This window comes from Mustela erminea, chromosome 1 (genome assembly GCF_009829155.1).
Source record: "Mustela erminea isolate mMusErm1 chromosome 1, mMusErm1.Pri, whole genome shotgun sequence".
NCBI lineage: Eukaryota > Metazoa > Chordata > Mammalia > Carnivora > Mustelidae > Mustela > Mustela erminea.
This window is the reverse complement of record NC_045614.1, coordinates 31014551-31031470: the sequence shown is the minus strand read 5'-3', so window position 1 is coordinate 31031470 and position 16920 is coordinate 31014551. Positions and strand designations below refer to the sequence as shown.

The window sequence follows — 16920 nt, the reverse complement described above, 5'->3', positions numbered from 1 at the left end:
CACATTAGTATGAATACTTTCTTTTATGCCCAGAGAAAGCCTCAGGTAGCTACTGGGAAAGCTTTTGGATGCAAGTAAAAGGAAACACACAATGATCTGAACTTTAAAAAAAAAAAAGACTTGTTTTTTTCTTGTATTATCAGGGCAGAGGTAGGTGTTTATAAACATGTGCTCAACCTCTCAAAAACATAAGGGCCAACATCTCCATGATGCTCTTGGCCTAAGGAAAGGGTTATATCAGCAACACTTTGCTTTTTATAAGGATTAAATTCAAAAACTTTTCCAGAAGACCCTGAGTAGCTGTCTGGCCCTGTTGCATGTCGACCTATAGCGGGAAGGGAGATGGGAAAAGAGTATTTGGTTTTTCAGCCTCTCAAATGGAAGGATGGAGGAAGAGGGGACAAAGAAAACCTCATCAGAGAAACTTCCAAAGACTGAAAAAACAAAGGCGGAAAAAGGCATTGAGGAAGAAGTTCAATGAAAGGAAAAAGGCAAATCACCATCATAACAATAATACTTCTTGAGCCTGGGTGGCTCAGTGGGTTAAAGCCTCTGCCTTCAGCTCAGGTCAAGATCCCAGGGTCCTGGGATCGAGCCCCCCATTGGGCTCTCTGCTAGGTGGGGGGCCTGCTTCCCCCCACCCCGCCCCGCCTACTTGTGATCTCTCTCTATCAAATAAAGAAATAAAAATCTTAAAAAAAAAAAACAATAATACTTCTTATCATTGTTTTTATTAGTCAAATCCTGACTGTATGCCAGGTGTTGTGCTTATCTGCCTTATGTACGTGATCTCACATCCTTACAAAAACCCTGTAAGGTAGATCTTTATATCTCCTCTTTACTGAGGAGAAAACCAAACTCAGCTACTTGCCCAAAGACTTGTGTTAAAGCCAGGATCTGGCCTGTGCTTGCTGGAACTTCCTCATTGCCTCTCTGGAGACCAGCCCCTAGACCTGCAGGTTTCTCTTCCGGTTATATCCCGGGCCGTGCTTCTCCAGAACGTGCAGGACCTTACGAACTGCCTGAAACACGATGGGAATCTTCAGGCCCCGCTTAATGAGGTGGACCAAACCAAGAATGCTGCTGTGGTGCCAGCAGAGCTGCTGTAGCTCTTTCCTCTGTTATAATTACCTTTCATCTTCTCAGGATTTCTGCTCTTGGAACTCATTACTTCAATTCTGAATTCTGATCTGATGCACAAGTGGCTTTGCTACGTATTGAGTGCTTTGAGATGGACTTCTATTTTGGGAGAGTTCTGTTTGTAAATGGCCCAGAGAAGCTTGTCTAGTCTATTTAGAATTGTCCTGTCGGCTTCTCTGGACCAATTATTTCGGTGTGTTCATGCAAGGTCACCTTCAGTGTTCTCTTCTATCTAGGTCAGTTAACTTTAAACCAGACACAAAACCGCAGATTAGTTCTTACACTGACTATGTATGTGAGCTCCTAAGTGAGATTTTCATTCACTCATAGAGTGGCCAGAAGGATGCTAAGGCGTCAAAGGGGAGATGTGATCCCGGACTCCCTGACCTCAGTGTAGGAAAACTGAGAGCTAAGATTGTGCCATGGTCATTTCATATCATCAGAGCCTAACCTGGTGCCTGGTATCCATTCAACACTTGATAAGCTCGTGCATTCATTCAACAAATATTTGGTTAGAGCCCATTACATGCCAGGCACTAGAAGCACGGCAATAAACAAGACTGATGTGGGTCTTGTACACGTGAAACGTGTTCTTACGGGGAGAGAGGAAATGAAAATGAAAAAGCAAGCATTTGAAAACAAATAAGGTCCAAATGTCCCTGAACAGGACAGTAATAAGCAGTGGAATAGTTAGCAATGAGGACAGACTATTGCTACCCTCAGCCACATGGCAGAACTTCATAAGGCATGACTGCACTCCCGTCAAGTTCAAAACCAGGCAAAATTCATCTGTGGTGATTGAAGTCGGGCTGGTGGTCACCTTTGGAGAGGGGCTATGATGTGGGGGACATGCGGGAGCTTCTGGGATCCAGGTCATGTTCTTCGTCTTGATCGGAGAATTGGTTCTATTAGAAAGTTCACTTGGCAAAGATTTCTCAGGCTCTGTGCTTATGACATATATTTTCCCATATGCATGTTGTAATTCAACTAAATAAACGTATCTTCAAGAAGTTAGATGCTGACTGTGGTAATGGCTGTAAGGCCATTGCATGGGGTCCAGGGAAGTGTGCTAGACCTCAACTTTGGGAAGCACTACTGTAGAAAGAGCAGTCAGCGAAGAAGTTCCTGTGAGAGGCTAGTTAGGCTGAGCCCGCAGGGCAGGTTGGCGGGGATAGGTGGTAGCTGTGGGGAGATGAGGAAGAGCATCCCAGGCAGGGGGAATGGCATGTGCAAAGGCTCTCAGGGAAGAAATGCTGGGGCACACTGGAGAAAGAGAACAGAGTCCAGGGTGGCTGGAGCGTAGTAGGTGGAGAGCAGAGTGAGGCCCAACAAAACTGGCAGAAGGCAGTGGCTACACCGTGTGGGCCTCAAAGCCATTTAGTTTATAGTCTGCCCTGTACCATTTGACTCTTCTTCTGTGCCAGGCAGCGTGCTAAGATCTTTAAGCACATCCTCCCATGTTCTTTTTATCTTTCCAGCAACCCTGGGAGCAGTTCTTATAATACCTATTTTGTACATGAAGAACCAAGGCGTGGGGAAATTGGTTTGCCAAAGGTTACTCTTGGAAATGCGTATTCTCATCAGGATTTGAACCCACATCTCTTTGACCTCAAGGCTCTGTTCCCAACTCCTGACTTCCGACCCTGCATCTGAGCCCTGGCATCTAAATGAACTTCTGCTTGGCAGTATGACCCATGTACCCTTAGGACTGTGACTAAAATACAGCCCCACCCAGAGAGGTCTGGGAAGGAACAAGCGGGCTGGGTTTGGAGCACACATCTGGAATCTTCCCACAGGCATGCTTGCTGGGGGAACAGAATGCGTAAGTCCTCAGAGCTGCGGAGTCATCATCACAGATCACAGCAGCTACTGTTTACTGGTCCTTTGTGCTGCGCCAGGTTTTGTAGTGAACATTTCACTTATCGCTAGTTAATTTTTGTAACAATCCTGTGAGGTCAGCGTTGGCCCTCTTTCACAGATGAAAAACTGAGGGATAAAGAGGGTAATCATTTGCCCAGTGAGACGCAGTGAGTGCGGTGACTCAAGAGATGCTTTGCTGGTTTAATTAGGGGCGAGAAAAATAGTAGACGTGGACTGGCAGGCATCAAAACCCAGACACAAGCATAGCTCTGTCTCTGGAATCTGGAATCTGTGCCCCTGGCTCTCTCGCAGGGAGCCTGAGGTGTCTGTGGAGGTAGGAGCTGTTTTCTGGGGCTTCACGATGGGTGTTCTCCGAATCTGACTGACCTAAATGCTCCCGAAGGCCTTCTCCTTTTAAGCGTTTTATACTATCGTTTTTTCCCTCTCCATCTAGACTATGAGGTGTGTGCCTGAGGACACGCCTTTATTTCTCTGGACTCTCCGTTGTCCTGCCCTGGCCTGGGAGATCAGAGGTTGAGCTGTTTTGTGGACCGCTGAAACCGCAGGGCGCTGGGCAGGGCCAGGCAGGCCACATGCTCTGTAAATGTTTCTTGACGAGCTGAGTGCTCTGGTTATTTAACCAAGGTTAGAGTGATAATGGATCTGGCTTGGGTCAACAATCAATCCTCATCATTCAGGAGTGTGCATTTACTTTCATTTCAGTTACTTGAGATTTAAGGCAAAAGCAAGGCACGTTGGTGGCCACTCTCCTGCTCCACTGCCTCACCCTAGGCCCCCCTCATGCAGAGTTGGTTCCGGCCCTGGAAGGAATTCTGAATGAAAATTCTGTGAGACGCCTCGGTTGGTACTTACTGTACTGTAAGGATTTGTGACTTAGGCCAGTTGAGGCTGAGCTGCTTCTGAGAAATTTATGTTATGGTGCCATTTTTATGAGAAAATCAACTGGTCCCTAATAATTCAGTTGAAATGTTTTCAAATGCATACAAATAACTATGATTTTTCTGTATAACTCCAGTGATACCAGGATCTCTGGGTCTGACCGGGAAAGCCTGCTTGGCTGGCTTAATAGTGAGTTCATTCCATACTCTAGGCATGGCTGTCCAACGCAGTAGCCACCAGCCACATGTAGCTCTTGGACACTGGCAGTGTGGTGATTCTGAATTGAGATGTACTGTGGGTGTAAAATAACACCAGATTTCAATGATACAGCACAAAGGAAGAATGTAAAATAGCTCGTTAATCATTCATGTAGTAATTATATGTTGAAATAATATTTTTGCTTTAGCAAAGTATATTAATATTTAATTCGTTTATTTCTTTTTACTTTTTAAAATGTGACTTCCAGAAAATGTGAAATTATACATGTAGTTAGCCTTAGACAATGGGGCTCTGGTAGAATGTGACAACTATCAATCTGGCAAAAACCTACCTCTTTTATATCTGCCCCTGACTAGTCCCACTTTTCCTGAAGTTACAAAATTAGCTAAAGCACCTCACCTCCCATCTCTGTCCATTCTCAAAACTCTACTTTGTTTCCTGATTGAGTCCAAACTGAAGCCAGGCTTCAGCCTCCTATAGCGCTAAACATTATTTTCTCCTAGCATGACTTGTATTGATTCTAATGATGACAGCACATTAAACGTATATAGAAACGCATAATTTTTAAAAAGAACTCATATCCTGTTATCAAATAGCTGTAAGTATGCCAAGGCAGTAATTAGAATTATCACCATTTTCCAAGCGAGAAACCTAAGGATGAAATCACATTTATTTATTTAAACCCAGCCCTATTCTAGAAGGGGTTTTAACCCTCTGGCCAATTCAGAGAAAGTGGCCTTTCCAAGATGACACAATGGCTGATAGAACTGGGACCAGAATGTTCTTCTTACCCTTTCTTCTACAATAGTGGTTCTCAGACACAGCATCCCATGATCGGTTTATAAAGTATAAATAATATATATGTATATTATTATATATATTATATATAAATAATATATAATGTATAAAGTTTATAAAGTATAAATAATAGTAAAAACAGCAAAGTTTTTAGCTGACTTTCTTTTTATATAAGTCAGAACCGATTAAAGGATATTCAAAAATAATTTCTCTTTCATATACTGCACTCATTTATGGAGTGCCTGTCTCACATAAGGCGTAAACTTGGCCCTGGGGAAACATCGATGAGCAAATAACAAGAGAGACATATCATCTAACAAACTGAGTCATAAGTAACAAGTATAAAGGGCTGTGGAATCTACTCTCTTAACAACTTTCCAGCATATAATACAGTACTGTTAATTTTAGTCACCATGCTATACTCTATATCCTCAGAACTTACATCTTCAAGTTGGAATTTTGTATGCTTTGTTCAACATCTCCCCATTCCCCCCACTCCTCAGGCCTTGACAACTACCATTCTACTCTCTGTTTCTAGAAGTTTAACATTTTTTAGAGTCTACATGTGAGTGAGAATATGCAGTATTTGTCTTTCTCCTTCTAACATTTCATTTTCGCTTAATACCTTTTAGGTTCATCCATGTTGTCAAAAATGGCAGGATTTCCTTTTTTTTTTTTTTTTTTTTGGCTGAGTAATAAGCATGTGTGAGTACATGTGTGCGTGTCACATTTTCTTTATCCATTCATCCATCAATGGTCACTTAGGTTATTTCCATGTCTCAGCTATTGTGAATAATGCTGCACTGAACATAGGGGTGCTGCTATTTCTTTTTACTTATTTATTTATTTATTTGACACAGAGAGAGAGAGATCACGAGTAGGCAGAGAGGCAGGCAGAGAGAGACGGGGCACGCAGGCTCCCCACTGAGTGGAGAGCCCAATGTAGGGCTTGATCCCAGGACGCTGAGATCAGGACCTGGGCCGAAGGCAGAGGCTTAACCCACTGAGCCACCCAGGCGCCCCGGAGTGCTGCTATTTCTTTCAGGTAGTGTTTCCCTTTCCTTGGGATATATTCCCCCAAGTGGAATTGCTAAATCATATAGTACTTCTATTTTTAATTTTTTGAGGAAACTCTGTACTGTTTTCCATAGTGGCTGCACCAATTTACATTGCTACCAAGAGGATGGAACAAGGGTTCCATTTTCTCTACAACCTTGCTGGCATTTATCTCTTGTTTTGTTTTGTTTTAAATGATAACCAGTCAAACAGGTATGAGGTGATACTTCATTGTGGGTTTGATTTGCATTTCCCTGAGAAGTGATCTTGTGTATCCTTCTGTGTACCATCCGTATGTTTTCTTTGGAAAAATATCAAGTCCTCTGCTCATTTTTTATTGGATTTTTTTTTGCTATTATATGAGATCCTTGTATATTTTGGGTATTAACCCCTTACCAGGTAAATGGTTTACAAATACTTTCTCCCATTCCGTAAATTGCCTTCTCATTTTACTTTTTGTTTCTCTTGCTGTGATTATCGTAGGGATGTAGTCCCGTTTGGTTTTTGTTGGTGTTGCTTGAGCTTTTGAGGTTGTATCCAAAAATTCATTCCCAAGACCCATGTCAAGGAGGTTCCCCCTATGTTTTCTTCCAATAGTGTGACGTTGGGTGTCTTATATTTAAGTCTTTGATTCACTTAAGTTAGTTCTTGTGAGTGGTATAAGATAAGGGTCTGATTTCATTCTCTTGCATGTGAATACTTAGTTCTCCAACATTGTTTATTGAGTAGTGTATCCTTTTCCCACTGAGTATCTTGGAGCCCTTGTCAGTTATCATTGCTTGTGTACTCATGGGTTTATCTCTGGGGGACTGTTTTTATGCTAAAACCATACTGTTTTGGTGACTAGAGTTTTGCGAAGCAGGATATTTCAGACCACCTAAGGGGCCCGTGTTACGGCGTGTTCAACAACAATCTCTCATGAAAAAAAACAAAAACTAAAAAACAAAAATACCAGACTTGTAGCACTTGCCAATTTTCCTGCTGTAAATGCTCCCATCCTGACGGATACCTAGTTTCCAGTAAGATGTCACCAAATGTGGAGTTGGGAGAAGGTATATGGTTGCACCCGTTGTTATCATTTCCACTATACAAATACAATAGATGTTGGTAACTTCAAAAGTACAGATAACGCTAAAATAATCAGGAAGCAATGAATTTTGAGTATGTGTTACCCTTGTTTTCAAAGTAATTTATTTAACTGGAATTTATATTATTTTTTAGTAAACAACCACCTCACAAAACTCCTGCAAATTTAACAATCATTTTCTGCACACCTGAACAATTCAGCTCCAGTACACCAGTGGGCCTGGCATATTCCATGTAGCCACGATCCTTATCTAGAACAAGTCCTCACTGTCCCTTCTTCCTCTGTTCCATACAGATCAGCAAACAGCAGCTGCAGACAGTCAAGGACCGGTTTCAGGCTTTCCTCAATGGGGAGACCCAGATCGTGGCTGACGAAGCCTTCATGAATGCTGTCCAGAGTTACTATGAGGTAAGTCTCACCATGCAGAAGAATGTCAAGACCGCTCAATCCTGAAGCCCAGAATTTCCAGACTACTGTTCAGTGGGAACAGCAGCCTTAGCCTCCTACAGGACCATCCCTGCCACGGCAAAAGTGTTGATGACTGGTTACAGTTTTAAGAAATAACAGCGTTTTGTGTGGAGAAAACGAAATCAAAGCCCCTTGTTTACCAACTAAACAAGAAATTTATATGCAAAGCATTTGGCACATTGCTTGCTTTATGTATGATTTCTTTTTTTTATATAATTTTTTATTTTTTATAAACATATAATGTATTATTTGCCCCAGGGGTACAGGTCTGTGAATCGCCAGGTTTACATACTTCACAGCACTCACCATAGTACACACCTTCTCCAATGTCTATAAACCCATGTATGATTTCTTGTTTAATCTGTACAACAGTCTCATGAGCAAGGTCCTGATACTATTTCTGTTTTACCAGTAAAGCAACTGAGGCTCAGAAAGGGTTAGATCAAAAAAAAGTGGGGGGGACGTTAGGTCAATTACTCAAAGTCACACAACTGTTAAACGCCACAAGCGAAGATTTGAACTGATTTGGGGGCTTGCCCTCAAACAACTATACCCTTTCTAAAGGATGTTCACATCTCCCAGGAGGGTGCCTTCACTAGCTTCTTGTTCTTTGTGTTAAAATGGTGCTGTGAGTTCTTTTCTATAAATGAGAACAGCATTTGAGGTCTAGTACTCTTCTCAAGAGAAAATCTGTAAGTGAGAGAATATATCCTGAACATATATCCCAAGTGAACTTTCACCTCTAGACCTCAGAGGTCTATTTATCAGGAAAGTGATTTGGAATTAGTATATTTAAATTTTATAATTATTCTTCCATAACGTACACATTGGCTATTCTTTATACATTATTAATAAGGTGGCTATGCCATACCTTCCTTTGGGCCATGTTAACTTGATGTGCATATTTTTAAAGTTATTATATGGTCATTAAAAGACATTTTACTTTAAAAAGAAGACTTTTTGCTTTTTTTCTTTTAAAAAATAATTTAAATTATTTATTTATTTACTTATTTATTTGACAGACAGAGATCACAAGTAGACAGAGAGGCAGGCAGAGACAGAGGGGGAAGCAGGCTCCCGGCTGAGCAGAGAACCTGATGTGGGACTCGATCCCATGACCTGAGCTGAAGACAGAGGCTTCCACCCAGGCGCCCCAATTCTTTTAAATTAACATATAATGTATTATTAGCCCCAGGGGTACAGGTCTGTGAATCACCAGGTTTACACACTTCACAGCACTCATCATAGCACATACCCTCTCCAGTGTCCATCACCCAGCCACCCCCTCCCTACCACCCACTGCCCCCCGGCAACCCTCAGTTTGTTTTGTGAGATTAAGAGTCTCTTAAGGTTTGAAAAGACATTTTACTTTATAGTCCTCTTTTTTCATGTGAACCAGATATTCTCTGTATTTGGAATGCTATGCCCCAATGTTATACCCATTGTCAAGGCTAGATTAAAACCATTAGAAACCAGCCCCACGCATTGAAAGTCTCACGGCATCCTGCCATATGCAACTCAAAGTAATAACAATAAACTAGAATAAATGTAAGGGAATCCAACAAACTCTGATTTTTTTTCCTCCCATAAGATCGCTTCACTGGTTTTCTTTCTTTCTGTTTTTAATTATTAGGTAGCAAATTATCTCAAAACAAAAAGATTGCTGCTCCCACTTCACTGGTCTTCCAAACACATTGGGCACTCCAATCCTCAATAGATGCTTTAAAAATATTAGTTAATTGATTCAGTAACACTCTCCTTCCCACTTGCTGAAGTACTTGGCTCTTTTCACGGAGAGAGTAGAGTAAGACTGCAATTAGATCTTGTGCAAATACTATTGACTGGTTTGCTAATTAGTGTTTAATAGTAAACAGCCTTTGTCTCTGTGATGTTTGCTAGGTCCAGCCACAGACTCATTTCAATGAAATTTCTATTTGTGTTTGTTTTAGAAGTGTGGTTTATTTTTATATTTGTCAAATGTAAGCTTTTTGTTTTCATTTTACAAATAGTATTGATATTGCCATTAAGGATCAAACTTGTTTATCTGATGTGATACAATATTCCACTTGAATTTAACAGAAAGTGGAAATGAGATTCAGAACCATGATGATGGCATGGCAATGAATAACTTGAATATATTTAACTAAAGATTTTGTTGAGAAACCGCCGGGGAATGAAATTAGTTCTCCCCTTTTTTTCAAGTTCTGAAGCCAGTTCAGTCCAGGCAGATGCTCACCAATAATTTTCCATGTTTAGCGTTATTCACCAATTTATAAATTTATAGATTGCAAATCTTAATTAGAAAGCTCATTTGACTAATGACATAAATTAAAAGAAAGTGCCATTTCTACCTATTAATTAACTTTGAAAATTAATAGTCATCACTGTGCTAATGAGTCTCTGGAAATTACCATTATATCTATAGTGATCCTGATATTTTTTTTCTATAGCAGCTAGTTTGTTGGTAAGAGCTTCTTTCTAGTTTGGTGTGAATATGGGCAGTGTGAAATCACTAAGTAGTTAATATTAAGATTTGAGTCACAGGAAATAATGTGGCTAAATTATTTACTGTATTCACTAGTAAACTTTAGATTCTTGGGATGCCTGCTTCTGGGAAATCTAATCCTCTGAAGCAAAGGTCCCCAGTCAAAGGATCAAGATTAACACTCTCCTTGGGAGAGCTCCAAGTTCATTACTCCTCCCTTTTTCCCTCTCCCTTCATCCTTGGGCAGTGGAGAAGCTAGGGTTTCTTTCTCCATCCTCCTCCAGGATCCAATTGCTTCCTGCTCAGTACTGGTCTTGTTCAGTTCTCTTTGGATTACAAGTGACAGACACCTAGGTCAAACTGGCTTAAGCCAAAAATGAGATTTATTTGCTCAAGCAACTTAAAAGGCCAGGAATAGACCTGGTTTAGCTGTGGCTGGATCCAAAGACTCCGGAGATGTCAGCAGGATGGGTATCTTTCTCCCCACCCCTCAACTTTGCTCTTCCCTGTGTTGGTTCTCTGCCTGGGGAAGAACCTGGCGGCTTCAGGCCATGCCCTACCAGCTTGGCCACTGCTGGAGTGAAGAGAATACTCTTTGTGGAGAATCCCAGCAAAAGGCCCTAGGTCACTTGGTTGGGCTGGCATGGGCCATGTGTCCCTTCTGGAGCCATTCACCATGGATGGAGGATGAACTAGACCAGGGGATCAAGGCTAGGACAGATACCACCTCTGGGTGCGGTGAGCAGGCCCAGCCATACTGGAACCCTCTGTAGTGAGAGTGCAGTGATTTCTCATTGAGAAATGAGGATGCTTTATACCAGAAGAAGGGGATGTATTTGCTGGGCAGGCAAAACCAATGGATATCCTTCTACATACATGTTCAATCTCTCTCTTTCTCTCTTTCTCCCTCTCTCTGTCTCTTACACACACACACACACACACATTCCACTCCACCATACCACACCTTCACATCCCAGTTTGCTAATGGTAATATTTTTAAACAACTTTTTCTCGAAAAGTTCTGAGATGACTCTACTAGAAAAAGTTGTTTCAGGCATCGGCTTTGTTTTTCCAAAGCAATAATGTTTTTTCAACATCCTAGAGTAGTAAAGAAAATTTTTTTAGATAAAAGAAATAAGTAGGCTCTGTTCTTTTTCCACCTGGGCCCGTCCAGCCCGTTTGAACCCCGCTGGCCAGCATTAGCATCAAGCCACTTGGGCATGGGACCTGAGCTGGGCCAGGGTAGCGGGAGTTTATTTTATCCCTTCCTGGTGGCCCTGATCATCAAAGCCGATCAGGCAGGGCAGCAGATTAATCCTTTAATCTCTTGCATCCTGGCTTTGAGGGCTGAGTGCTGAAGTGGGTGCTCGGAGATCTGGGAGATCTGACCAAGTGACATCCCATTCCCACAGCTACAGTCTTGAGATGGCAAAGAGCTAATCCATGTCTACAGGGCCCCCACACCTTCCCTCCCAATGCTTTTGAAACAAATGTCTAAAACATAAGCCGTCCTACCCTGCATTGTCACCCTCACTTCCCCATCTCCTGCTTCATTTTGGTTCCTTTGCATGCCAGTCCTGGCATCAGAGAAAAGAGGTGGATAGAAAAGATTTACAAAACTTCTCTCACTCAGAGCTTGCCTGGAAGGAAACATGGGGGGTTGGTGGGAAGTGGGGATGTAGAATGAGGCAGAAGATGTACAGACACCCATTTTAGAATGCTTCTGCTGATATCTAGGCTTCGCTGGTGAAACTGCTCTGATTCAGTTTGTTTCAGTTTATTTTGTTCTTATCTAATATCTAACAAAGTCCTAGCTGGCTTTGTTTTTGTTTTAAAATAATATTTATTTATTTATGAAAGATTTTTTTAAAAAATTAATATATAATATATTATTTGCCCCATGGGTACAGGTCTGTGAATCATCAGGCTTACACACTTCACAGCACTCACCATAGCACATCCCCTCCTGGTTTTTTTCAAATTAACTTTGCTGTTATAAAACAGAATTTTGTAGTTGCTAACAACAAGGACTGACCAAGTGGGGGAGGAGCAAGATGGCAGAGGAGTAGGAACCTAATACCCTCGGGTCCCCGGAGTTCAGCTAGAGAGTTATCAAACCATTCTGAACACCTACAAACTCAACAGGAGAGAGAAGAGAAGAAGAGCAGCAATTCTGTGAACAGAAAAGCGACCACTTTCTGGAAGGTAGGACGTGTGGAGAAGTGAATCTGAGGTGATATATGGGAAAATAGACCAGGGCGGGAAGGAATAGAGTAGTGGAGCACAAAATCAGACCGTTAGAAGATCTTTTAGAAGTCTGCTCCACGGAGAGACATTGCTCCAGAGGCTCAGCGGGGGTGCAGCCCTTGTGGGGACAGTGTGGTCTTGGGTCCTGTGGGGTCACAGAAAGATGGGGAGGTATCTGAGTGTGGCAGAGCTCCCAGGTATTGGAGGGGGGAAGCTAGCTGCAGAGACGGAGCCAAGGTGGGGGTGCTCAGCCTGGGGTTTCCTTCAACTATGATCCGCAGCACAGTCGGGCCACTGCTCTTCAGGCAGGGACCCCACAAGTGGCAGACCTGGGGAGACCCCCCTCTTGCTCCATTGGGAAGAGTAGCATGGAGGGCTCTACAGGCATCTGCTGGGTTTGGGACTCCAAATGGGGTCATGCACCAGAGATAGAAACGCTTGGTCACAGGCTGGGTGAGCACGGAGTGCTACCAGAGAGGGATTGACTGCTTTTCTCTGAGGGCGCACTGAGAAGTGGGGCCCTGAGCTCTCGACTCCTCCAGGCCAGAGATTGGGAGGCTGCCATTTTGATTCCCAGCCTCCAGAGCTCTACGAGGGAAGGTGTTCAGGAAACAAAAGCTCCCAAGAGCGAACCCAAGCAGATTACTTAGCATGGCCCCTGGCAAGGGCAGTGCAATTCCACCACAGGCAAAGACATTTAAGAATCACTGCAAGGGCCTCTCCCCCAGAACATCAGCAAGAACATCCAGTCAAGACCAAGTTTACTGATCCATGAGTACTGCAAAACTCTAGCACTAGGGGACAGCACATAGAATTCATGGCTTTTTTTTTTTTTCTCATGATTCTTTAGTCTTTAAAAATTAAATTTTAAAAATTTTATTTTTTTTCTTTTTCTATTTTTTTTGAATTTTTCCTCTTTCCTATTTTAACCATCATCTTACCAATACCTTTTTAATCTTTTTTATTTTAATTTTCATTTTTATAGTCATATACTATCCCTTCATTGTATTTCACCTTATTTTTGGTATATATTATAAGTTTTCCTTTCTTTGAAATTTTGGGTTACAGTTTCTTCTAACAGACTAAAATATACCCTAAATCTGGTGTATTGCTCTGTTCTAGTCTCCTGCCTGATCATTCTCTCCTCCTTTTTTTTTTTAAATTTTTTTCTTTCTTTTTCAATCAACTTATCAATTCCTTTTTTAAAATCTTTTAAAATTTTCACCTTTATAGTTCTATTCCATCCCTTCATCATATTTATCCTTATTTTTGCATATATACATGTTTTTTCTTTCTTTAAAATTTTGGGAGACAGTTTCCTCTAACAGACCAAAATATACCCAAAATCAAGTGTGTGACTCTTCTGTTTACCAGCCTGATCATATTTTTTTCTTTTCTTTTAGCCCCATTTTTGGACCTCTTCTGATTTGTTTAGTGTATATTTTTCTGGCATCATTGTTACCCCTTTAGCATTCTGTTTTCTCATGCATCTCTTCTTCACTGGACAAAATGATAAAGCAGAAAACTCACCCCTCAAAAGAGAACAAGAGGCAATAATGACAGCCAGGGATCATCAATATGGACATGAGTAAGATAACAGAACTAGAGTTCAGAATGATGATTATAAATATATTAGGTAGGCTCAAAAAAAGCATAGAAGATACTAGAGAATCTCTGGAGAAATCAAAGAACTAAAATCTAACCAAGTTGAAATCAAAACAGCTATTCATGAGGTACGATAAAAAATGGAGGCTCTTACTGCTAGAATGAATGAGGCAGAAGAGAGAATTAGTGATACAGAAGACCAAATGATGGAGAATAAAGAAGCTGAGAAAAAGGGACACCTGGGTGGCTCAGTTGGTTAAGCGGCTGCCTTTGGCTCAGGTCATGATCCTAGCATCCTGGGGTTGAGTCCCACATTGGGCTCCTTGCTCCACAGGGAGCCTGCTTCTCCCTCTTCTACTCTATCTGCCTGTGCATGCTCTCTCTCTCTGACAAATAAATAAATAAAATCTTAAAAAAAAGAAAAAAAAAGAAGCTGAGAAAAAGACAAACAACTACTAGACCACGAGGGGAGAATTCAAGAAATAAGTGATATCATAAGATGAAACAATTTAGAGCAACTGAGATCCCAGAAGAGGAAGTGTGTGTGGGGGGGGGGGGGGTGGCGAAGGTATATTGGAACAATTTATAGTGGTGAACTTCCCTAATTTGGGGGAGGAAACAGGAATCAAAATCCAAGAGGCACAGTGAACCTCAAAGTCAAAAATAGGCCAACACCATGTCATCTAATAGTAAAACTTACAAGCCTCAGAGACAAAGAGAAAATCCTGAAAGCAGCTAGGGACAAGAGGTTTGTAACATACAATGGTAGAAATATTAGATTCACAGCAGACCTGTCCACAGTGATCTGGCAGGCCAGAAAGGACTGGCATGATATATTCAGAGCACTAAACGAGAAAAATATGCAGCCAAGAATACTATATCCATCTAGGCTGTCATTGAAAATAGAAGGAGAAATAAAAAGCTTCCAGGACAAACAAAAATTAAAAGAATTTGCAAACATCAAACCAGCCTGGTATTTACACTAAAGATACAAATGTAGTGATCTGAAGGGACACATGCACCCGAATGTTTATAGCAGCAATGTCCACAATAGTCAAACTATGGAAAGAGCCTAGATGTCCATCAACAGATGAATGGATAAAGAAGATGTGGTACATATATACAATGGAATATTATGCAGCCATCAAAACCCCCAATCTTGCCATTTGCAACAATGTGGTTGGAACCAGACAGTATTATGCTAAATGAAATAAGTCAATTAGAGAAAGACAATTATCATGTGATCTCACTGATATGAGGTATTTGAGAAACAAGATAGAGGATCATAGGGGAAGGGAGGGAAAAATGAAACAAGACAAAACCAGAGAGGGTGACAAACCATAAGAGACTCTTAATCTCAGGAAAGAAATTGAGGTTTGTGGAGGGGAGGCAGGTGGCAGAGATGGGGTAGCTGGAGGATAGACATCAGGGAGGGTATGTCCTATGGCAATTGCTGTGAATTGTGTAAGACTAATGATTCACAGACCTGTATCCCTGAAACAAATAATACGTTATGTGTTAATTTTAAAAAATTAAAAAACAAAAACAAAACAAAACAAAACATGAACTGACAACTGGTTAAATTAAGCCATAATAATGATAATAATATAACAGCAATATAGCAACAGCAGCAGCAGCAGCACAAAAACAATAACAACAGCAATAAGTTATTAAAGGAAATAACCAAGCTACAGAAAAGAAGAAAACTGAGCAGCTTAACCCCACAAAGCCAGGCAGCAGGATATAGTAGATACTGCATCGCTGGTATGACTCTCCTCCAACCCCATTCCGTTCTGGGGCCATCTCACTCTGAATCTGTGAATCTGATCCCCACAAGGAGAAGTCTTACCAGCTGACCTGAGGTTACAACCCACCCCATGGTGAAGGACATACTCCCATGACTGACAGTCCCACTGAGAGTGTGTGCTGTGGCAAAGACGTTCTCAGACTGAGGCACTGTGATTGGAAGGGGAAGGACCATTGGCAGGCATAAGCTGCAGGTATCCTCACACTGGATGACAGAGCGTATTCAGTCTTTATGACTGACTTTTTTTTTTTTTAATCTAAGTGAAGTAGAAGTCCGTTCATATCTTGCTATATTTCTAAAATGAAGCTATATATATTTTCCAATAAGCAAAACCATTTTAACTCCTCGGTGGCTTTAAAACAGATGTTTCCCTAGGAGAAGAGTGACTACCCATGGTAAACTTTTGTTCTCATGGGGAAAGTGGAGCAAGGAAGGAATTGGCAGGGGTCAGAGTGGTTCAGGAGGGTATGTTGTGTCTGCAAGATGTGGGGTTGAGTTCTAGCTCCACTGTGCACTGGCTGTGGGACCACAACCAAGGCTGAGCCTCAGTTACTTTGTCTGTACAAGGATCTTCCTGCATGATTGTGGTCAGGATTAAATTACACACACACACACACACACACACACTCTCTCTCTCTCTCTCTCTCACTCACTCCTTTACCCTTAATCTGGCACCTGGAAAGTGCCATCATAAATATATTAGTGTGGAGGCGGAGGATGGTGCTTATTCACATCTGCTGCACAGAAACAGTAGGAAAGAGTTGAAAATTCATAGAATCAATCCACTCCCTACTTTCAAGGCCTGGGTTTGAGGTAGGGGAGGTACAAGGTCAAGGCTGGGGGCCAGGGTAGAGAAATAGGAAATGTATGGAACTGCTTTTGCTGCTAACCTACCACTGCCTACTGCTTCTAAAGTCCCAGATCTCTTCTAAAATTTGCCCCAGGTTCTTTTACTATTGGTGAAGGGTATCTTTTGAACCCAAAGGTACATTTTATTTTAGAAACTGACATGTTCCTTGACTCAGTGAAGGTAAAATTTGTAAGTTTTCCATGTAGGGAGAGGTGTTTTAAGTGATTGTAAAGTAAAATATAACATAAAAATGATAAATATGTACTACAGAAATTATAAAAAAAAGATGATGTAGAAAATGATTTTAGAAAAAATCTAAAGCACGTGGTCGGAAAAACCACCTATAATCCCGTCACTCCAGACAACCACTACTAAATGTTAGTATGTATCTTTTCAGG

At 41.5% G+C, this 16920-nt stretch overlaps 1 protein-coding gene across 24 annotated transcripts in view; it reads left to right on the top strand.

The window, feature by feature from the left end:
* Positions 1 to 16920, top strand: part of CADPS (calcium dependent secretion activator) — a 468270-nt gene that overhangs the window by 96607 nt on the left and 354743 nt on the right. For all 24 annotated transcript variants that reach the window (XM_032324202.1, XM_032324183.1, XM_032324129.1 and 21 more), the window contains exon 2: positions 7355 to 7468. In XM_032324202.1, the coding sequence (XP_032180093.1) occupies positions 7355 to 7468 (114 nt within the window). The remainder of the gene's footprint in view (positions 1 to 7354; positions 7469 to 16920) is intronic.